General features: G+C 37.3%; 1 protein-coding gene across 2 annotated transcripts in view; it reads left to right on the forward strand.

Moving 5' to 3' along the window:
• The window catches only part of il1rapl2 (interleukin 1 receptor accessory protein-like 2), a 414,378-nt gene that overhangs the window by 378,912 nt on the left and 9,846 nt on the right, over positions 1–25,620 (forward strand). For both annotated transcript variants that reach the window (XM_066649030.1, XM_066649031.1), the window contains 2 exons: positions 5,237–5,366; positions 21,171–21,316. In XM_066649030.1, coding sequence (XP_066505127.1) covers positions 5,237–5,366; positions 21,171–21,316 — 276 coding nt within the window. The remainder of the gene's footprint in view (positions 1–5,236; positions 5,367–21,170; positions 21,317–25,620) is intronic.

Raw genomic sequence — 25,620 nt, forward strand, 5'->3', positions numbered from 1 at the left:
ACAGAATGCATACACGTGTATGTGGAGAGAACGTGTAGTGAGTTTCCTGACAGCGAGTGGCATTTCAAGACCAAAAAAAAGAAAAAACGTTAATTAATTGCCTACGTTACCATCTTTAATTAATCTAATTGAAAAGCCATTGATGTACTATGATGTAGTTGTACTATGCTAGCAGAGGAAACACGATTATTGATGAACAAAAAGTAAGCCTGCTGAAAAGGCCTGTTAATATGTTCATGTTAAACACAGCAATATTTAGGGCAGACTGAATTGATTTTTATGACTGTTATTTTACAGATACCTGTACATAATGAGTTAATAGTTGTTTTTCTACCTGTAGATTCATATTTGAATTTTTTTTGTAAAGGCAAAGGAATTTTTTATTTTTTTTTTGGCTTTGCCTAACATTACATGTAAGGCGTAACTGTGGGTTTAAAACCAAGCGCAAAATGTTTCAAATGAAGTCATGCAGCATTGGTACGGGAGGATAATGTTATATTTAATGCACTGTTTGGCTGGTTGAAAGTTACCTCCCATTATGTATTGCACTACAAAGCGAACACATGAAAATTAGAGATAGTTGCAGCTCTACCAAGCACACTAGGCTAAGTGTAAAGACTATTTTTGGCAGAAGTAAGTTTAGTTTATTCAGCAGATTGATATTGTAGTGCTGTTATTTAAGCAATAGAACACAAAATGGAATGTTTTATCATGAAATAACAGCACATCTACGATGCCGTGCAAGCATGAGCCGAAGGCGATTATTTCATGATAAACATGACCTTGAGTGTTCTATTACTTTATAAAAGAGTGTGGGTAATAAAGTATAAAATAAATAAACAGAGCTGTGACATGGCCTCAAATATATTTATAAAATCTCGAATTCCTTCTGCCAAATTATAGTTCCTCGATAAGTAGCTTGTTGCTACAGTAACGAACTCTACTGCGTTGCACGCAGTGCCCAGACTCAATCAGCCTCAGCTTACTAACACCTCACTATATCACTACCCGCTGAGTAAACTACCCATACTGCTAAACTGTGGAATAAACTACTTCAGATAAAATTACTTCTGCCCAAAATAGTCAGCCACGACTTACTTACTGGTGCTCATGGCATACTAAGTGGTGCTCACGAGATTTTTCCCAAAAAAGAATTTCTCACCATATCCCTTCAGGGGCTCCGTACTCTCTAGCCCCGTGTGCTTGGGAACAATTCCCGTATGCTCCCTTTGTATTGCACTAAGGTAACTTAGCTTTTTCAACCAGCCAAACAGTGCATTAAAATTCTAATATAAGACTATGTATACTGAACCATGACTTATATTTTTAAAGATTTTGTGTTGTTTTAAACCCATAGTTTTACCTTACATGTAACATTAGTGCACTATTTAGGGACTGCAGGGTGATTTGAAACACGCCCTGAATGTGCAGCTAGAAGCCCCTCACGTTAAAAGTACAGCACCTCCAATGGGATTTCTCTCCACTGGTATCTGTTTTCTTTCTTTGTTGTTCCTATGTTTTGTATCCTTAACCTGGCTTCGTCCCTCAAGTCATTTGAATTTTAGTTTTTAGTTCAGTTTCTTTTTTCATGTTCTTTCAGATTAAGGATAATACTTTCTAAAATATGTTGCATTTTTTCCTTCAAAACTACAATGATTTATATCTTATTTTGTATTTGTGTTGAATAAAATTTCCTTTAGTGCCAGTTACTGCCCTCAGTCTCCGTATATTATGAGAAAATTGTTAAATTTCCATTTATAACAGTGAAAATAAGTATAATTTCTATGTGAGTTTAGTGGTAATAGTTATGGATGGGCCGTACCCACATTTTTTCATAAATTCAAAATATTATCTCGGTATACGGTATTACCGTGGGGCGGGTGTACTGTCAGCCTGCCTTATATATTTGAGCACAAAGTCTGGGGGGGGGGGCTCTCACGCCTCGCTGCCATTGTATGCTTAGCTTCGTGTGCTTTTAGGCCCTTTACACCTTTATTTGCTACACAAAACATGGGAATTTCTTTTTTAATTCATCTGAGAACTTAGTTACGTTTCAGCATAGCTGCTCGAGATGAGGGTAGGTACATGAGCTTTGCCTGACGTAAACAAGGACTACTGACGTGCAGACTGACCAATTAAATGTTTACAGAGAAGGTTATCGACCAATAACGGTAGCTCTACAGTCAGACCGTCCAATCAGAAGATTTTAGGCTACTTCACCATACCCCCTTCTCACTCAAGCGAACCAATCAGAGTAGGGGAGGGCGGGACTAGTTTGTGAATGAAACGCTTCTCGAAATTCTATGTAAACTCTAGAAAAACAAAATCCCAGACGTTTGTGAAATTATGCCCGGACATTTTTTAAGCCTAAAAAAGAGGACATGTCCAGGTAAAAGAGGACATGTCCAGGTAAAAGAGGACATGTCTGGGTAAAAGAGGACGTCTGGTCACCCTAGCTAACGAGCACTTGTGGTTTACCACATCACAGCAGATGTTTCAGCCAATTGAGGCTTAAAACACACATATTTCGAGGATAAATCTATATACCTGTGAGCACAAATTCGAGTGAATGATTTTCTGAGGCTTATTTCCTTTCTCTTTAAACCCAAACTCAGCGATAAACTTACAAATGCGAAGGCTACTGGGCTTGTGCTTTTCTCCACCCGTTTTCAGACCGGGACATCAACAGACATTGAGCTCCCACAGCGCCCCCTCCCTGTGGCTCTCTTAAATGCACATGGACATTTTAGCCGCCTTTAAAGACACAGAACCGAAATTTGACACATCACGCACACGTCCTAAATCCCGCCCTCATTTTAAGATTCCATCCACATTTCAATACCATATCATCCTTATACCGCCCAACCCTAGTGTTAGTACTCTCAAAATAATCTGAAGACAGTTAATTGGTGTGAAACATGAGCTGAAGATAATTAACTGGTGAAAAATGTAATAAGGAGAGCTGCAGCATAAAGAGAGTTGTTAGAACGAATCACTGGAGTAATACAGTGGTTGTGAAAAATATCTTGTTATTTTGAAACATCAACACGGTTAGAATGCTTCTCAACCAGTGCATACCGGAACTAACTGTTGTATAATTCATGATAGGACACTCCCTCACATGTTATAATACGTATATAACAAACTCAAAAAGCACAAAAGGATTGCATACTATTTGGCTTTATGAACACACACCATGCATGACCCCACCCTGGTTTTCAAACAGCCTATCCAATCAAATCAGGTCAGTTATAATTGAATGTGCTACGAGGGACATGCCAACAGCCAATCAGGTTTATTCTTCTGTTGCCTGTTGAATCAACTGATATGGAACTGTGGATAAAAAGGACTGGCAAGCTCGCCAGTTACATGTTTTTATTTATTTAGTTAGCGAATTATTAAAACAAAAAAATACACCCGATATTACACTGAGGACACCATGCAGTGCTACGTGATAAATAATGTCATTAAATTGTTGGTAACTGGCGAAGTGGAATAATGTGAGTTCAGTTGGAGTAGCCAGAGTTAACTAGCCAATTAGCACTATCGACTAACAACATAAACAAGGACAAAAATATGATTACACAGTCTCCCGACAGACCTCTTTTGCATTATATTTGTTTATTTACAATTTGTGAGGAACAAATTCTCATGCAATGGCTCTGCTTGTCTTTAGACACAGTTAAATGTAGCATTATTAGTCTCTGTAGCAGGGCCTGCACTGTACTGTGGAGATGTTTATGTTTTATTAAAGGATTCATGTGACAAGACACACATATCATTATTTATTTATAATAAGACAGTTTTCAGTGTGTCAGTTTTTCATTTAGGGCAGGATAATCACAATGTACATTTATTTAATGAACATTTTCCTTGTGAATTTGAGTAATAAATTGAATACTGTGCATGTATAATTTGTTCTCATTAATTTTTAATTACAACCCCAATTCCAAAGAGGTTGGGACATTGTGTAAAACATAAATAAAAACAGAATACGGTGATTTGCAAATCCTTTACAACCTATATTCAATTTAATACACTACAAAGACAAGATATTTAATGTTTAAATGAATAAACTTTATTGTTTTTTTGCAAATATTCACAGAATTTGAATTTGAGGCCTTCAATCCCTCAGGTGGCACTGCATTAAAAACCAACATCATTCTGTAACGGATATTACCACATGGGCTCACTTCAGAAAACCAATGAACTCAGTTTGTCACTCCATCTATAAGTGCAAGTTAAAACTCTACCATGCAGAAAGCCATATATCGACAACACCCAGAAACGCTGCCAGCTTCTCTAGGCCCAAGCTCATCTGAGATGGACTGACGCAAAGTGGAAAAGTGTCTGATCGTCTGACTAGTCCACTTTTTTTGTTTTTGGAAATCATGGACATTGTGTCCTCCGGGCCAAAGCGGAAAAGGACTGTACGGATAGTTAGCAGCACAAAGTTCAAAAGCCAGCATCTCTGATTGTATGGGGGTGTGTTAGTGCCCATGGCACTAATAAAAGGTGTGCATAACTTGCACATCTGTGAAGGCACCATAAAAGGCTGAAAGGTATATACAGGTTTTGGAGCAACATATGCTGCCATTCAAGCAACGTCTTTTTCAGAGACATCCCTGCTTATTTCAGCAAGACAATGCTAAGCCACATTCTGCATGTGTTACAACAGCCTGGCTTCGTAGTAGCCATTGAAAATGTGTGGCGCATGAAGCATAAAATACGACAGTTGAGACCCAGACAGTTGAGCAAATGAAGTTGTACATCAAGCAAGAATGGGAAAGCAATCCACCAACAAAGCTTCAGCAATTAGTGTCCTCAGTTCCCAAACGCTTATTGAGTGTTATTAAAAGGAAAGGTGATGTAACACAGTGGTAAACATGCTCCTGTCCCAACTCTTTTGGAATGTGTTGCAGGCCTCAAATTCAAAATGAGTGAATATTTGAAAAAAAACAATAATGTTTATTCATTTGAACATTAAATATCTTGTCTTTGTAGTATATCCAATTGAATATAGGTTGAAAAGGATTTGCAAATCATCATATTCTGTTTTTATTTATGTTTTACACAACGTCCCAACTTCATTGGAATTGGGGTTGTATGTTCAATGATGATAATTATAAATTAACATAAAAAAACTGTTATATACATGCTATATGTGGTATGGAAATTTATTTTTCAATACAATATACTTTTTTTTATACTTCTTAATTTATTTATTTTTTTACAGGCATGCCCCTCAGCTTGGACTGCAAAGCTTTCTTTGGCTACAGTGGGGAATCCAGGCCCATAATCTACTGGATGAGGGGGGAAAAATTTGTGGAGGAGTTGGAGGGACATGTCAGAGAGAGTGAAGTCAGGTACTATTAGCCAATTGTTTATTTGTTTGCTTGCTTGAATACCTATTTGTTTGTTGGTTTGTTTAATTATTGAGTAAAACATTTACCTTTTTATGTAAAGTATGATAGTTTGTCAAGTCTAATAAGTAATTTCATTTCTTTCATCCCTGTGCCTGAAGGGAGTATTAAACACTATTTCACTATTCCCATGACTTCAGCTTCAAACATAGCATGTGTTACTATTACGAAAGGGCACATCTTGGTTATGTCTAAAATATTCTCTGAAGAATTGCCACTTTCCCCCTAGTCTTACTCATAGATTTGGCAGTACTCCAGAAAAGAGGGAGCCTGCTTCTGACCACTGGCTAATTAATTGGCCTAATCATCACAACCTTTTGTCTGCTGCCAAAAAAGCTAGTTTTACTTTATTTTATTCTCTCATTTGACCACATAATACTTCAGTGTTGTGTCATTTATGTTGTATAATTGTCAGTGTGTTTCTCCAAAGCATTCTGGGAACTGTAGTCCTCTGTAGACCTGTGTGAGTTCTGTGAAGAAGGCAGCAAAGAGAGAGATCTGATCTTCCTCAGTAGAAGGCGTGACAGAGATGGAGTTGGGGAATTTTTACATTAACATTATTTTTTACGTTACATTAAAATCCCTCAACAACTTACACTTCTGCTTCATAACAAATCCTGTTACATTTTTCCCCTGCATAAAGAATAAACCTTAACATCTATAACAAAATACTGAAAACTGACTAACAGAGCCTTGAGAGAAAAAAAGCAGAAAAAAATTACATTACACGCTAACAGTTAACAGCCAACAGCATATTCAATCAGCAAAACCCCTGCGTTGAAATGTTCCCCAATCCTTGTTACATAACAAAATTAAAGGAACAAGGGACAGAACACAAACGCAGATTGAAAACTTCTACCTGTTATTGCAAGTGAACTTGCAATGTACAGGTGCATCTCAATAAGTTAGAATATAATCAAAAGGTTCATTTATTTCAATGATTCAATTAAAAAAGTGAAACTCATATATTATACAGAGTCATTATAAACAGAGTGATCTATTTCAAGTGTTTATTTATTTAAATGTTGATGATGGCCTCAGGCAGAAAATCACCTGCTATAAGCTGCATGAGTGAACAGCTACTTTGGGATATCTTCGGACCCAATACTCTAGAGTTTCTCTAGATATTCACCGGCGTTCATGTGTGAAAGGGGCATCGGTTTGTAATGAATCTATATAGTATGAGTTACACTTTTTGAACTGAATTACTAAAATAAATTTACTTTTTGAAAAATTTTCTTGTATAAGGTCTCATAGCCCTTTTCCACCAAAAAAAACTTCCTTTTTGGTTCCATTCTGGATTATTGGAACTTTGTTGCTTTTCAGTGAACCATCCTGCTTTTTTCCACCGGTTTTGATGAGAACCCAGGATATATGTCATTAGCAGGGAGCATTGCAGTGTTTTTTGGTTCCAGGATCACTGTGGCAAAGTCAGCACCAGAGTAAATAGATAAATATTTGTAAATGTTGCAGACCTGTCCTGTGGAGCTTGTGAACAGCAGTGGGGAAAAGTAGCCAACATGATTCGCATCACACTAAAAACAGCCCCAGAAACACACACAAACATAGCATGTTCCAGTTTATTTCCTTTTATTTATTACTATAACACACAAAAAATATCCAAATCCAGCTAATTTTTGAGCTCTTTCTGAAGTTTCAGAAGCTCCAACGGATGACATCAGGGTTCACACTGAAGACTTTACTATTCTTGGGTTCCAGCTGGGAGCAAACTTTTTTTGGTTCACAAACCAATTTATATCAGTGGAAACATGCCTAACAGCTTCAAATTAGGTTTGTGAATGGGATCTGAACCGATTCCATGATGGTGAAAAAGCACCATCAGTCTGCTACCATACATCTCCTGTTGTTGGAAACTTCAGTCAAACGGATTTGCTATGAAGTAAATGAGGCCTAATACACTGCAAAATCCATTTCCTACATGGCCTGAAGAGGCCCATTTCAATGAAGGGCTAGCTTCACGTGGATTGTTAAACCATACAACAGCACCCACGTTGTAGGGCTTAGTTCTCCCTAACCAGCAGATTTCCTTTGGTTTCCACTTGCAACTCTGCAAAGTTGGCTGCTACTCTCTCAAATGTTTGTGTTTTATAAGGCCCTCCTATCATACATGATATGGAGGCACCAGGGGCCAGTGTCTGGCATGCTTCCACTGCTCGCACCAGTTCCTGATATTACTGAATATGGATTGCCACTAGCAGATTTGGTGTACTTGCTCAAATAAAATATGAGTGTAGGCTCGGGCAGCATGTAGCTGATGTAAAACCTCAGGTACCAGAATTGGTGACATGCATATATCTTGTGCCTGTGCAAGCAGTAAGAATAAGCTCTCTAGTTTTTTTTACAAATTGGTGATGCTGACATCAGATCATATGCAAGTCTCTGTGCTTGATTGTGTAACTTGTGGCTTGAATGAGTATTACTCAGTATTAATTCCTACCACAGTTTCGGAGGAGCCTGTGTTACTCTCAGCCTAGCAGTCTGTTTCAGGCCACTGAGAAAGGGCATCCACCTTGAGGTGACATTGGCCATCTTTGTGCACAATGTCCCAGTTGACAGATTCCAGCTCTAAATCCATCAGCCCCACCATCTATTTGGGTCAATGTCAAGGGCCATTGACAGTACTGAAGATTCCACAGCAGCCATTGATCTGTAATGAGAATGAACAGGGGAACAGTGTAGTGCTGGAACTTGCAGCTGTGTGCTTTGTGAATTCCACACAAAGTGCCTGTAATAAAAGAATAACCCTACAAATTCTCTGATGGGGAATGAGGAATGGGCTATTTCTTCACTTTTGGCTGCAAACCATTGGGGAAATGTGGCCTATGAACAAGTGGTTTCATGTCAACCCTGCTCCCTTAATTCTTGAAAATATTTCCTTTAGGTTGGAAAGATATTTCTCAAATGTGCTATTGTAAATGAGTCTAATCTAGTCTAATTTGGAAGTTCCATAGTTGTAATCTGGCATGGGCAATGTCCAAGAGGTCATGATTTTTCAATAGAAATTTTCATCCTAATGGCACTGGTTTGTGGTCTCCCTCGGGACATGGAAGCTGCCATGAAGGTGTGCTGCCATGAAAACAATAGAAATTGTGCATAGAGTGCCTTCACTGTACACATAGTTTTTCTTGAGTGGGCAGTTGTGGAGCACAAGGACCCTGAACCTATCAATGAGCTACATGAGCTACACCCAGTTTCACTGTCAGTTGATATGCTCTTCGCTGTCTAATGAAATAAAATGCACGCCTTGTCCCCTATGTGTTTCTTTCTCATCACTGTGACCAGACAGAAGTGAAGCCTCCCTGGCTGTGGTGTTCTGCGAATGTCTTACTGTCCTCTTTCAGTGCCTCCTCCATGTTTGTTTCTTCTTGCTTATAAAATTTGGCTCTCAAACCTACACAGGTATGTTAAAACCTTTCTTCTCTACTGGCATTCTTCCCATAGTCTGGAAATGCTTCGATAACAACCTGGTTTATTTCGACAGCATACACCAGCAGGCTTTTATTTGATGCACGCAGGTGGGTTCTGAAGCAGTCCAAAGGCCTCCTTAAGTCTCTTTTAACAGCTTTATATTCCACCTGGACTGCAGCAGGGAGGCTATACCACAATGAGAATGTAGCTTTGCTCAAACAAATCAGTAGTATTTATTGAAATGCCATATGTCCACCAAAGCACTGACTGCTACTTCAAAACTAACATTCACAGCATATGAAATTTTGCTTGTTATCCTTACTGGAGAATAGAGTGGTATTGTTGCTCATCCACAAATAATTTACACAAACATTCCCTGTGTATACCTAGAGGGGCCTCCATCTTAACTCAGATACTCAAATAACATCTCTGTTATGCTACTTCTAGCATACATACCTTTAATCAGATGCCAAAAACCATTTCAGAAGCAGAAGAAAACCTGGCCAGCAAGAGTCATCTCTGCTCTTCAAGAGAGTCTTGAACACACTAACTGGCTTGAGTTTAAGTAAGTTGCAACCCATGGAGACCAACTTGGAGGAGTACCCATCATCAATGACCAGCTACGTTTGCAAAATGATATCACTGTATCCAACACCATTAACACATGCTTCAACCAGAGGTGACAGTTGTTCCAACTGTCAGTTGCAGCATCTTACCACAGCTGATGTAAGGAAACTGTACAGAGAGTTAACCCACAGAAAGCTGCTGTTCTAGACAGCATTGTAGGCTGAGTGCTCAGAAGATGCATTGACCAGTTAACACACATCTTTACTGACATATTCAGCACCATCATCCCAAAATGCTTCAAGGCAACCACCATCATCCCAGTGCCAAATAAAGGCTAATTTATGCTCAACGTTAAATACAGATATGCATACAGACAGAGCCGCATGTTTTCTAAATGCTTACGGATGCGGACGGGACAGTGTAATACCACTGGAGACCGTGGGGGCAGTGCAAGATGTAAATGATGATGCTAATCACTCTGCCTCACACACAGGTGCACTGTGAGTTCTCCTGCTTGATGTACGGGTCTACCCGGCAAAGAAAGTTATCGAGTGCCCTGGCAGACATCCGAAAGTATTGAAAATGAGGTTCAACATCAATTTACCTCATTGGTAATATAAGTGATTAAAATTATCTATCCAAATGTCGCACAGTATTTACTGGCCTCACGGACCACCAATGTCTAGAATGCTGCCATTTTTTTTGTTTTGATTTCAGACAGTCTGAACGGGGAATATCATCTCCATCACAACAACACGGAGAATTGCATTTGAAGAGCAGAAATTACGGTGGAATTGTACAATTTTAGAGCTTTATAGACCAAATTGGAATGAACGTCACGATTACGTCACTGGCAGCTGTGTGTGCATCGTGGTGGCAGTAAAAAAGCATAAACAAGTGGAGTGAAATTGGCGAGATACATAAAATGTGACACAAAAATATATCGTGTTGTGCTGTTGGATACCAGAATCGGAATTCATTCATTCATTATCTGTAACCACTTATCCAGTTCAGGGTCACAGTGGGTCCAGAGCCTACCTGGAATCACTGGGCGCAAGGCGGGAATACACCCTGGAGGGGACAATACACACACTCACGGCCACTTTTGAGTCGCCAGTCCACCTACCAATGTGTGTTTTTGGACTGTGGGAGGAAACTGGAGCACCTGGAGGAAACCCATGCGGACACAGGGAGAACAAACCAAACTCCTCACAGACAGTCACCCAGAGCGGGAATTGAACCCACAACCTCCAGGTCCCTGGAGCTGTGTGACTGCGACACTACCTGCTGCGCCACCGTGCCGATCCCATGATCCATGATCCATAATCGAAGATGCACTTTGAGGCAAAACACAGGTGTTTATGGTTACAAGCTATTAAACTGACTGAACTGATGAAAGCTTCCAAAATTCTTGCCTCTGCAGTGCACATTTCACATCAGGCAAGGGTTTTCAGCACTGTTTATCACACAGCAAAATCAATGATGTACTTAATAACAACAAATTTGTGAAAGCAGCAACCACAAAGCTGTCATTCTCAGCTATTTCATAATGGTAAACACCATAGGCAGTACGTCAGTCCGTAAAACACAAAACCATCCATCAAATCTTGGTATTCAATGTCCTGGACATTGTAGGCATTGAGAGATTTTATGCATTGAGTGTTTCTTTTGTATACAAGCTAAGTTTTTCCACAAGCTATATGAAGATGTCTGGCCACTGTAAATTTGGCCATTAAGTTTGTTCCTTGACCCACTTACCCGACAGTGAGTACGGGTCAGGAAACTACATCATTTCTGTTTGCAAAGAAAAAAGTGGTCTATTATACAGACTCATCCTCACCTTAGTGGTTGTAGTGTGTGGTTAGTAAAGTGGTTAATGCCACTTACTGCCACACAGAAGACTATGGTTAAAATACTGGTTTGGCTAAGACCAGGGGTGTGTTTTCTAAAAGTATAGTTGCTAACTACGTTAGCAGAATACATAGTTTGAACGATGCAGTTGCGATGCAAATGTTTCTCAACACAGTCGAAACTATCGTGGTAACTATGTTGGTAACTTGCATATTCTGAACCATCGTTAAACAACACAGGTGTTTTTCAAAATCGTAGTTCCACCAAACATTTGCAAAAATTGTTGTTGAGTTCTGTAGTTGGAACTATAGCTTCAGACATGAACACACACTGGATAAGCTGTTATAGATAACGAATGAATATATATATATATATATATATATATATATATATATATATATATATATATATATATATCCTATACATAAATGTTATTATTATTAATGTTTATATTTAATTTAATAAAAATTATGAAAATGTTTGAAAACATTATATAAAAAACCCTGGTCTTAATACACAATCATCATTTAAATCCTGGTTTTAAATACCTCATCATGTTTTTTTTTTATTTCTATACTTTATTTCTATATTTTTGAACTATGAATGACCATTATCAAATACATTGGGTCAGCTTAGAGATAAGTTTTAATAAAAGTAACAGGATTGCAATCCTTTAGGATTAGCAGCTTTCATTCCCTCAACACTGTGTTATGGTATTGTTTTCCTGCAATAGTCTGTCTCATCTTGTCCCACTTGAAACAGTAAAGACATTATATTTTAGTTATATGTTGGGGATATAATAACTTTAATATAGTAGTTCAAGATGGATTTGAATATTATTTTATCTTCAGTTCACTCATGGAATGTCTTTTTAAACAAATACAGTTTATAAATTCATTCATCACTTACTACACCACACATCATTTTCTTGCTGAGCCCAGTAGGACAGAATACATCTATTTTCTACTCCCCGCCTCTAGGATGAGGAGTTGGCGGGAGTTGGGTGGCCTTTTTTGAAGTAGGGTTTGGATGCAGTAAGGATCAATCAAGGTCTATAAAAGTGAAAATGTTACTCATTATACAACCAGTACATTAATACAAATAAAGAGCAACTCATTAATACAAATAAGAACTTTCTGGTGGGTGGGGGACACTGGGGATCTGAGGAGCTATTCATTGCACTGGCAGCAGGTGCTTCAAAGCCAGTGGGTCTGGGTGTGAGGGTGTCTGTGTTCATGCTGCAGGGTGGCAGATGAGCTCCCAAACAGGGGATTCTTGGGGTCCAGGAGACAGCCCAGCCCTAGGGGGTGATATGGTTCTATATAGATCCCTAAACACTTGAAGAAACTTTGTAAGATTAAAGGTTTCTTTGCATAATGAAAATGTTCTTCAAATTGATGGAGAATGTACTATAGATGGTTCTATATAGCAACATTTAGAAAAGGGTAATATACGGCACAAAAAAGTGTTCTTCTGTTACTATAATTTCAAGCTTGTTACAGTAAAGGAATTGTTTATGGTGCCATACAGAAGTGTTTAGTACAAGGTGCTATATAGAACCATCTACAGCATATTCTCAGTCAATCTAAAGAACACTTTCATGATGCAAAGGAACCTTTAATCATGCAAAGGTTCTTCAAGTGATCAGGGTTCTATACTTCTTTCTTTACTAAAGAACCCTTGTAGAACCATCAATTTTAAGTGTGACATCAGGGCATAAACATATGGCAGTTGTTTTCTCACAGATTTTTCACCTGCTCTAAACTATTTAATTATTACAGGACTCACTCAGGTAAAAAGTTCAAACAAAGCATGAAAAAAGACTATAACTGGCACTTTAACTGTACCATTTATGTGTGTGTGTAAAAGGATGTTATCAAGTTGGTATATACTACAAATACTATATATATCAGAACAGGCATCATAGAATACTTTACAGTTCTTTAGTGAATCAATGTTTCATCACAGATAGCTTCAGTTTCTGTTATCGAACTCATCTCTGTGTGATACAGAAAGGCAGGGTTTTCACGTGCAGCCCACTGTGCCACTGAAGAACATTACTGAAACTTCTCACCGTCATATTTATAAACCTTTCTAATATACTTAATATTTATTCTTATTAATAATACATACACTGAAATATTATTTTTTGTTACAAAACAATCTGTCTAATATCACTGTTATTTCTTTTATTTTAAAACATGTATTAATTTTTAATTCAGGTAATGTTATTATTTTTGCTGCTGATTATATATGATTACAATATGAATAATTTCGGTCACACCTCTCATATTTGTGCATAATTTTAAAAAATGCATGAGTTTTTGCAAGTTTCCTGCTGTGAAAACCACACCAAACATGTTTGGGACCATTGTAGTTTGGACTACAGTGGTTTAAACCAACATGGTTCAAACTACTGTGTTACTAACAAGTACAACAGTTTTGGGAAACGTTCGGACTTCAGATGTTGGTTAGTTTAACAATGCATCGTACCAAGTTAATTCAAAGCTAGGCTCCGTCATTGCACGGGAAACGCACCCCAGATTGGTACAGTCTGATAACTAGGGTTCAACTCCCTTCTTGGGTAAGGTACAATTCAGTAAGAAAGCTGTTTCTCTGTCAGTAAATCATATTGTGCATGGTCACTTAAGGTCATAAACAAAGTAGAAACAAATGAATTGAACTGCTTTGGGGATAACATTTTTATATTACCAACATATTTACATATGGCCAATTATTGAAAAAACAATATTTAGCAACAACAGCAAACTGACATTTTAAACAACATAGAAAAATATATTAATAGCTCTACTAAATGATCATGGGCAGTGAGATGTGAATGGAAGCCCAGATTTAAGGCTGCTGAGTTTGGACACCCAGTGAATGACCATTGTCCATTTAATGACTGAAGGACATGAACGGGGAAGGGAGAGTAACCTTAGACCAGGCTATGCTATTTTTCAAATGATGCATGCCTCAGAATTAATTCAAGGCAGTACAGGTCAGGGTAGTGCTGCAAGATATTATGACCCACTTTCTACCCTGTGACTGTAGACTAATGCAATATGTGCAAGGGAGCGAAAGCAGAGAGAGAGAGAGAGAGAGAGAGAGACATTTTGAAAAGTAAAATCATGTGTTTTAGCATCTAAATGGTAATTTGTTTTATGTGTAGTCATTGTTGGATGTTCTGTAGATACTTGAAACTACAGGGCCAAACCGGCATATAGTTTGTATACTAGTTTATTTGTGTCATTAGCAAAATTATTAGCAAGGGAGTGATTCCATCTTTTCTTATCTGATACAATATTATTCCTTTAAAAGTATTATTTAATTAGAAACACTACATTTAAAATGGTAATTGTGGCCTGTTAAACATGACTTTTTGTATGTATGATTGTTATTATTTTTTATTTTGTATGTTATTTATTATATGTTATATATAATTGTTCTCACACTACAGTACCCAATATACTCCTGCTGAAAGATACTGCTCAGACCAGGCATTGCTAGTTTTAGAAGGTATAAGCTGTCCTTGAATAGTAAGTTAACCAATAAGCTGGACATCCAGCTGGATGATATCATCATCTGCTGGTTGAAGAGTTGATGGTCCGGCTGGTCCACCTGCATTGCCTTGCTTAAGGCATACTGGAGATGTTGGCCATTCAGGTAGATTATGTTGGTAATTCAGAAATTTCATCTTGATCCCACCTGCTTTGTTATGCTGTTCATGTTGATCTTTTAGCTTTAATCCTGCTTGTTCTACTACTTGCTTATGCTGGTCATTGTTTTCTTCTAGCTTGGTCCAGCTGGCCAGATAATTTACTAAGATCTTAGCTTATTGTTCTCATCTGATTAGTAATTGTCCCAAATATATACTCCAAAGCGTTTGTATTTTCAAAATTTTTTTTTCGTCTTTCGTATGAAAAATCTGATGAAAAGTGATTAAAGCAGCTTTGCTGTACAATGTGAATAAGCATGTTTACAGCAGATGTTGGTATAAGTATTTTATTTTGGCCACAGACACTGCTATCTAGAAGTAATAGAGTTTAGGCATGTACTCTCAGGAGGAGATACCTGTAATAAAGTGGGGTGTGTAGGAATGGGCAAGGAGTGAGGGAAGGAGGTAAGTGCAGGAGACTTTAATAACATTAACTAAAAGGAAATTAAACAAAGGGAAGCTAAACACAGAGGCTAAACACTAAACATGGCTAACATGGGGGGAGTCACGTGACAAGGGGAGCACAAACAAGAAACAAAACAGAACACAAAACTAAGCATGTTACAATACCTAGGAAATACATAAATTTTATTTTGTTGAATTCAGGTAAGAAAAATGGGTTTAAAATAATACCATTTAAAATAAATCAACGCTAGATTTGATGTAAAACATTTGATATTCTTTAAAACCATTTATATATTGCCTGCCCAAAAGTGTGTTGACACCCCTCATAATTCAAAGAGCAAAGAGAATTCAGCAAGTTTAAAGTTTACCCACTGTGATCACAGACTTTGAATTGTGAAAAACTGTGCATTATCTCCAAAGAAATGTATGAAACTGAGGTCATCATACTCAATGCCAGGGGTCATAACAGGGTCCCCAGTATTGGACAGTTTGATGGAGCACTATCCAGTACCTTTGGGATGAGATGGAATAGCTTTTTAATCTTTAATCTGACCTCAAATGACCTTATGAGTACATGATATCAGATCTATATTGACATGTTCTAACATCTAAGAAAACAACATCTAAAAGAGATTTGTACATATATTACTAAAAAGAGGAATTTGGTTGTTCCTACAGCTTGTAATTTATGATCCTTAATTTAAGATTAAATCCTTTAATTCACTTTAAATCACTAAGCAAGCTCTCATCCACTGCTGGCCCTATTGTGCTAAATATTGTGGTGGTGCTGGAGGGGATGGGGCTCACAGAGGAGCTACCAGCATGCTTTGCACTTTCCCCTTGATTATGTTTTTGCTATTATTGTAGGGGTTTTGCTGTGCTTATTGTGTGTTATGTGGGTGGCATATAATGTGGGGTGTTTATGCTGCTTGTTAGTGTTTGAGTGTGTTTTTGTGCATATCTGGGCTCAGCCTGGGGGTGTGTCGTTGCAACTGTGGTGATGTCCCCACTGATTCTCATCACATACCATACACAAACACTGCTTTCCGTATGTGTTTGTTCTCTACATTCTTCTGATGGCAAATAAAAAGCAATAAAAAGCGGCTGTGGTGATGTTCGGTTATTACCGACACCAACCATCACAGTACATTCAAACTCTATGTTATGTACTCATATATGAGCTATAGAAACAGGGCTGTTTTCACAAAATGTACAGTTTACAGCTGAGTTTAGGGTTATGATTAGGAACAGGGATAGGTTAGGTTACATTTTAGTGATAGCATTAGATGAGCAAAAAATGCTTTAATTTCTAACTTTTTGGAAAGGGAAACTCTTATGAGGAATTGCAGTTATCTCTTGTTTATTTAAGAAGCATCCATGTATTTTAAAATGAACACATATTTGAATTATAATCATACACAAGATGTAAAATATCCTATGCCAATCCATTAGATCTTCATATAGGGCCCACCACACTCTCTTCCTACCTGCAGCCACCAAAATTCTTGTTGTATCCTACACCTCAACACTAAGTTTGCTGTGGCCTTTTACGATCCGATCAGCCACGGCTATCCTATAATGAGTAACCAACTACGGTTACTCTTTGAGCCCAGCCCATGAGTACCCAAACCAGCCACTACATCACTAGCTCTTCACACGGGTCATTAGACATGCACCTCCTCTCATTGGTGTTTCACTGAATTAAGCCCACAACACCTCCAGAAGGCTCAACAGTGAAGCCTCACGTCCCAGACCCACCCCCCTCCAAGCCAGCTTTACAGTCCTATCTCACCCTTTACCATCAACAACCGTAAATCCACACTTGCCTCCCTGGTGACTAAGGCTGTACCTAGCCCCACTGGCACCATTAATGCATGCTCAGTGCTGCCAGGTCCATGTTAACTTTACATGCTACATCACCAACAATCCCCTCTACACTCTACAGTGCATTTTACCAAGTAATCTGTGCTCTCCTTATCCACAACCACTGACTAGACCTTTCAGCTGTTTCTGATAACTCCTTCACAGCTGCCCTTATTTGCCAGCCCCTGATACAGAATTGCACAAGCAGGGATGTTGCCAATTTGGCTACAAATCCTCTAACACCTATCTCCACCGGTCTTACGTGTGCCTGCCACCCATATTCCCTCACCTCAGCCGCCATGTCTGCATACTTCAGCTTCTTACTTTCGAATGCTTCATCTACCGCATCCTCAAATGGAACCATTAATTCCATGAAATAAACTATCTGTTTACTTCCAGAGGAGAGCACCACGTCTAGCCTCAGTGTATGCACTGGGACCTACAGCTTTTTTCCTACGTCCACCAGCATCTTCCAATCTTGTGCTTCACCCCATCTACCAACTTTCTCAAAATCATTCCTCCTCACGCACAATGCTAACTATTTCATTACTACAGCTACTCGTCAATGCATTAACCTCTAGCCATTTGCTGTCCATCAAACATGCTAAAACCCTTAGCACCTGATTATGTCTCCATGTATACCAACCCTATGACAAACTAACTTTACAAGCTGATAGAATATGCTTCAGCATGCCAACCCCTGTACATAATTCACAACTAGAGTCTTTGCCTACCCATTGTCCAAGATTTTGTGGTGTTGGAAAGACATCATAAGTTGCTCCCAACAAAAACTTAATACAACTTGCCTTCATTGCCCACAGCTCTTGCCAGGAAATCTTCCACTTCTCTAGATTCTCCCATTGAAGTCACTGGCCTTGTTTTGCCTGTGACACTGCTGTTGCACACCGTGCCTCCTCCTGCTCCCAAATAAAACTAGTCATCATTTGCCTTCTCTCTGGCCTTACTAAAAGCTTTCCATGTATCAACTGACCCAAGGCCTGCTTCTCTGTAATGTACTTGGCCAATCACATCCCTTAGTTCTAATGAGCTCCTGGCTACCTGCACGGCCACTTTCGGAGTCCCCTTCCTTCCTGTTTTTGTGATTAACACTTCTGCTTTTACCATTGCATATTTTGATCCTAACAAAAAGCACAAACAAATAACAGTCATTTGCTATATATTTAATTTAATATTTTTTTGGGTGTGTGTGTGTGGGGGGGGGTATTTAACCTTTATTTATTTTATTTTTTTATGTAGAAGCCTTTATTTATTTATTTATTTATTTATTTATTTTGCCTGCTATTCTTTTTTGTAAATGTGGTTTTGCCTTTCTGTGTCTGGTTTATGATCACATACAGTTCTAATGTGTGAAAAAGTACACTATTTCAAATAAAGCGACTATAATTCAAATATAATAATTTGTGACATGCACATTCTGTGATGTTTCAGCACAGATGTGTTAGATCATGGAATGAATTCATGCTGTTGATTCCTATACTGCAATTTTTAATTTGTAAATGGATGGCGGAACTGATGAGTGAGTACTTTTCTTAAAACATGTCTGTAAATGCACAGCAAATAGTAAAATGTGTGAGGCAGTATATGAATAGGCAGGTTTAAATACACAATGCACACTTCCACATACACACACACATACAGAGAGAGTGAGGGAGAGAGACTCACACTGTCAGCCCAGCTAACACCATGGCTAATTACTTTGCCTCCGAAACAACCACTTCCTCTAAATAAAGATGTGACAGCTTAGCTGCTACACTGTATATATCTGTCTACACTACATACGCTACACTATATATCTGTCTATCTATCTATCTATCTATCTATCTATCTATCTATCTATCTATCTATCTGTCTGTCTGTCTGTCCGTCTCTTAAAATCTATATCTATATACTTACTTAGTTTGATCACTCATGTTCATGTACATATTTACTTTTTTTATTTACATATTTACTACATTGTCTTTTACTATATATCCTCTGTTATTTGTTTCCCATTCCCACAATTGTTTGAATTCATTTTTCCCTCCTTTCTCCTTCATTCACCTTCTGGGTATCACATGCCTTCTTCCACATTATTTGCATTCTCATTCACTCTTTATAATGGATATGTTCAATCGCATTCAGTAGGTAACACCAACAACCAGTCATTTGTGGCATACAAGTCTTAGAGGCCTTTGGGGATTTCATACCCCTCTAAATTATCCTTGGCATTAGGCACTGACCTTGATCCTGAGTGTCCCTTTTCATTCCAAATTCCATACCAGCAGTATGTGCATTCCTGAACATCCACAAAATAAAATGCATAAAATGTTTGTAGCAGGGATCCTTATACAATCATATGTGGCAGGAGAAAAACACGACCTCGCAGTCACTGTCTGATTCATATACATAGCTTAGCCTATAGAATGTTTGGGTAGTTAGCTTCTAGTTTTTCCCAGTCGCTTTGAAGCATTTCTCAGATCAGATAATAAAATTTCCACATCATTTAGTTACTTGCCTCATAAAAACAATTTCTCATTCATTTTGAACAAACAGCACAAGCTGCTGTTCATCATCATCATCATCATCATCATATATAAATTCTGATGATTGATATTGATTTTAAATTAATGACGTATTTCAGTGTTAAGCTTTCCCTTATTCCTGGAACCCCATTTGTTTCTCATTCTAGTCTGCAATTACAGTGCCAGTAGGGACTGAAATTAACTTAAATATCAAATATTTTAAGTGTTTTATTTGTGCAGTGTGCACAGTGAATTTATATTGAATGCTGTTATTCCTAGTCTAATATATGGTTATGATTCTGTGTACAGTTATTTACCCCTACTGTCAAAGTAACATTTTATATTTTCACTGTCCAATTAAAAACATTTAATTGCCTAAAATAGCAACTTTAAAGTTGAAGGAAAGAACCTCCTTAACTTTCAATTAAAGTCCGTGTAAAAAGATTTAATTTAAAGTAATTTAGCAGCATTTCTATTAGTTAATTCATCATGAAGTTTTACCAAAACATGAAGGTTAGGCCCTGTGTTCAAAAGATGCAGGAACTAAAAATCCACAAAAATGGAGATACATGTTTTTAAATGGATAGTGACGATATACAAAAGGGTACTTTTACAGAAGTAGGAAAATGATTTTCATATTTTTGAACAAGAGTTGATGAAACTACATATTTCCAGGTATGTCTATGCCATTTTTATACTTGACAAACAACCAAAAAGAAGTCATCTACACATCTGAGTATCCACACATCTGCTTGTGCAGCATGTCTTGCAAAATCAAAGGCACCAATAAGTAATTGTTACTTGCATTTTCTGTAAGCTGTTTTGGGAAGGACTTCATAGTGAAATATTGCTGTAAGGATTTGATTGCATCAAGGAACAAGTATTAGTGAGGGCAGGTGTTGATGTCAACTTGCAAGTGATACTGTAACTACAAAAGTTGATGGTGCTCCATCATTTGACTAATTCACAGCTGAATGAAAAGGTTTTATACCCCTCTAGTTGACACTTGTCACTGAGCACTGAGCACTATTCTCATCTCTGGTACCACGCTGGTGGAACGAGCTTCCAAGCACTATCAGAGCAACAGAAACCCTCTCTGCATTCAAGAAATCATTGAAAACCCAGCTCTTCCGAGAGTATCTTTTGCACTGAATGTCTTTCTTTAATGCACTTATTACTTCCTGGTATATTGCACTTAATGTAAGGTATTTTGTATAATTTGTGCTGTAGTTCGAATGTTAGCTCCTCTTTTATAAGTCGCTTTGGATAAAAGCGTCTGCCAAATGCATAAATGTATAAATGTATAATGTATAGCACCGTGGTCTGAGGATTGTTTGTGGCTGTATTTTTAACCCTATGTCATTAATGCTTCTGAAACATGATTATGTGCAGGATTCTCAGAGAGTACTTGGGAGAGAAAGAGGTGGAACTATCTCTTACCTTTGATGCTGTGGAGGAGACCGACATGGGCAACTATACCTGTCATGTGGAGAACCATAATGGACGTGCACGTGGAAGTGTTGTTCTCCAAAAGAAAGGTAAAGTTTTAATAATCCTATTGTGTTTTTTACGTATGGGTTTTTAATGCTAATGCTGAGAAAACAGAACATTATTGAACTTTGCTGCATTGTTGAAATTGGTTTAAAAGAAAACTGATTTGGAAATCAGAATGCATTTTCTATTTTAATACCCAGTATTTCTGAGAGAAACAAGGAAATTGAAATTTAGGAAGAACATGAATTTTGATTAGCAGCATTGGTTTTTAGATTTCTAGCATGTCCAGGCAAATCAGGAGCAATAGTAATTGTTAATCGTTTAAATAAATTATTGTGTGAGGAAGCCGTGGCTGGTGTTTGTGTGTGCCATTGCCTGCTTAGCAGACGACACATTTCAAGGCATGGGGCTAGAAAACAGAACAAATACTTAATTTAGTTAGCTAAAAAATAAAAACAAAAAGTAAAATAAGAGGTAAACATTTATTAAATATTCAAGTTACATGTTTTTGAAATAGTACACTTTAAGAAAGTAAATTGAAAATGTATAAAAGGAGCAAATGCTGAAAACGGAGGGGCTGACCATTTTGTGACAAACTTCATGACAGGATTGATAAACTGTTTCAATCCATATTGAATGAATATGACATTCATGCCCTCAGACATTGCAAGAGAAACAGTCCTGCTAATATAGGGGTGAAACGGTATATGCATTCATACCGAACTGTCACAGTATGGGGTGCGTGCATTCCCATGCAGAACACACAATACACAGCTTATATATATGTGTAAACGCCTGATGTAGATAATGCGGTACCAAAGTTTAAAACAGTGAGTTAGATCCAGTAACGGTTTTGCTGCCCTTCCAATGCACTCCTGTTAGCAGTGTGCATAGCAGTCATGGTCACGCACATCAGAAGTCACGTGGGCGCCGTGGGAAGGATGAGCGGTTGCTGGTGCGAGAAATCTTGAGCGCACGGCCGTGTCAGGTCAGAAACGGTCCCGTCTGTCTGACTGATCCGCTGCTAGTAGTATTCTGACCAGCTGGTTATATGACCAGTTCAGTTTCTCTATATCGTCACAGTATTAACATCCTCTTAAATGGTGGGAGAGTGTTTAATGTGATACACGCTCAACCATTTAATAATATCTAATGGAAGTTGAGAGTGAAACCCAGTTGTGTATGTGAACAACACAAAACCTGTTTAAACATGTCTAAATATTACTGAAAAAAATAAACAAAAACTTATTATTATTAGCTTCAACTGAATGCATAAACAATGTGATTGTTCTCAAGTGGGACAACACATTATATATTTAAACAACTCTCCCATCTCAAATGTATTGCATAGAGCTCTTTCAAGTCACAGCCCAATTACGATAAAGTATTGTGGCTTCTCCCGATCATCCCTTTCAATGGGTCACCTACCTAAACTGAATATAAGGCAAATGGTTGTAATTTCTTATTTAACAGTCACATAAATTAAGGGATATAGGCACAATTATGTATTTACCCTTAATTTATTTTTAGGTGGAATATTTCCTTTATGAAATATACACACATTTGTAGAACTGATATGTTGCATTCCTAATTTGGCTTTTTCCTTAAGCATAAAATTCCAATATATGTTTATGCATACTTTAAAAAATGTCGTTGGGTGAGTGAAAGGTGCTATGCAATCTGAATATATTAAATTAGTTGTATTACAGTGATGACAGTGAAGATAACTGGTGTGATGTGTAGTACATTCTCAAATAAAGGTTTACCATGTAATTACTAAAATACACTGAAGTATTTCTGAAGTAATAAAATAAATGTATTTCTAGTCTATATAAATGTTGCTATGAATTAATACTGACACCCTCTTGACATCATGAATCAATGTAAAGTAATGTTATGTGTACACTAGGCCAAGATACTCTGTCCCTGTTTTTAGCTACACAGTGACCTCTAATGGTTCATAATAAATGGACTAATTGAACCTGAGTCCTAAACATAGTTGCCAGAAGATTAGCCGAAACCAACGCCATGTTGTAAAATTTATGAAAATTAAGAACATTGAGGAGGAATAATAAAATATTAACATTAGTACAGAGTTCTCTAAATGAAATTGTCCAAGCAAAAATCTGTGGTGGATTAGTGAAATGTAGTTTCTCCTGGATACAGTATTATGTAACACAGCAGAACAGCATACAACAGTGTAAGAGACAGAAAATAAAATACATCTTAGCAGATGTGTAGGCAGTAAATGTTACTGATAAGTAGAACAAATTCAGGGAGTCTACAAAGACATTTTTAGGAATTTATGGATCAGTAAATAGTGGGTAATATGGTAATATAAGGGTAATAAGTTGTGTTTACACAATATTTAATGCCAGTTTCCTAATGGTATCCCTATATAATTATTCAGTGATTTTTTTAGGTGCTAATTAACTTAAAATATTTATTATAAACATAAGTTAACTCAAAAAATACAAAGTAGTTCTACTAAAATTATTAGTTTTTTAGTGTAAAATTCTCATTTACTTTGGTTATGATCTGTTACATGTATAAATGTTATACATAAATGTTCAGGTACAGTGTGATTACAGAAAGAGATACTGTATCCCACATCAGATGATAATGTCAGTTCTTACTGGTCTGTGCCTTACCTAAGTGGGGAATCAAACCCTGGTCATCAGTTGTTACTGAGATCTGCTTTATCCAAGCAGGGAATCAAACCAAAGTCACCAGATCTTTGTGGTCTGTACTTTACCTGAGTTGGGAATGGAAGCCTACTTGTCAGTTATTATTTATCTGTGTTTATCGAAACCCTTTTCTGCACAAAAGACAGCAGTTTTACCTACTACCATCCGCTCATTACAACTGATTTTATTTTAAATGGTGATTCAAAATGATTTATGACCAGTTTCTAGTAAAGCGTGTCTGCTTTGGTCTTAAGTTTGTAAATATTCTGTGTCTATTGTAAAGGGGCATATCATGAATAACTTTACAGTAACTGAGAAATAAGATGGAAGGAAGTGAGTTTCACTGTAATTTTAGTATAATAATAAGTATATCTATACATCAAACATATACAGTTTATCAGATGATGCATAGACAAACCAGTCTAGAAATAAATCAGAAACACGTACATGTATTTAGTAACTACTAGGAAATTGATATTCAGTTTGTGGGTAAATGCAACTAGTTATTGTAGTATAACCATGCTATTATCCAGTAATTAATAAAGCATAAGACAGTAGCTGTTGATATGCAGCAGTGATGTAAAATTTGTATGAATATTAACAGTACACTGTCAGTAGTTCTTAGCTGTGAAATATATGTGTAGAATAAATTGTCTGTGTACATAAAGTGAATTCTGTGGAAGCAATTAGTACACTCAGCATCCATCATCATCTACCTGAAAAGGAATAGGGTTAATAAAAGGTCAAACCTATTACTATGTGTAATTCATTTTGCTAATATTTTTTATGAATAGTCACGAATATGTAGATTGCCCCGTAGTGAAATTTTCTGCTTAACTGGGAAGACTTAATATTTGATTCTGTGCCTTTGCAATTTGTTATTTATTGATTGATTACAGTCTTTTGTTGTTATTTTGTAGGCTGATATAGAAGACACTGATTTTATTTTATATGGTGATTCAAAATTATTTATGACAGGTTTGTTTCTAGTAAAGCGTGTCTGCTTTGGTCTCATGTTTGTGAATATTCTGTGTCTATTGTAAAGGGGACATATCTTAAATAACAAAGTAACTGCACATACATATGGGTACCTGGCAAGCCTATCTTCACTCTCAGAAAAAATGGTACAGTGAAGGCACATTATTTGTCATTAAAGATACAAACAGTGTAAATATACCTTTAAAGGTACAACAGGGGTTGTAAAGTCAAGTTGTGTTCCTTAAAGATACATTGCATTCTCTTCTCCAGAAGGAAATGTCAGGATTTGTAGTCTTTCGTTACAGAACTGTGTAAAACAAAACAAAAATAAATTCTGGAGATTATACGAAGCATATGAAGTCATCACAACTTTAAAGTCTACCATCATTATAGAATATAGTACAACTATGTTCCCTAACTAAAGGTACTGAATATATACCCTTGAGGGTAACATCACAGTGAAAGCAGAAGTTACCACACACCACACAGAGAGAGTTTCTTGAGAGTTTATTCACAAAATGTGAAATAAGACAACCTGGTCAATTTTTTTTTTTGTTTTGCCTAAGTAAAAATCCATGGGAAAAACAGGTCATTATGGACAGGGCTCTTTAGACAGAGTAAAAATAGTGCTGTGGTGTTTGATAATATGTCACCTTTAAAGCTACTATAACATCTAAATGAAC

The sequence above is a fragment of the Hoplias malabaricus genome, chromosome 17 (assembly GCF_029633855.1).
Source record: "Hoplias malabaricus isolate fHopMal1 chromosome 17, fHopMal1.hap1, whole genome shotgun sequence".
NCBI lineage: Eukaryota > Metazoa > Chordata > Actinopteri > Characiformes > Erythrinidae > Hoplias > Hoplias malabaricus.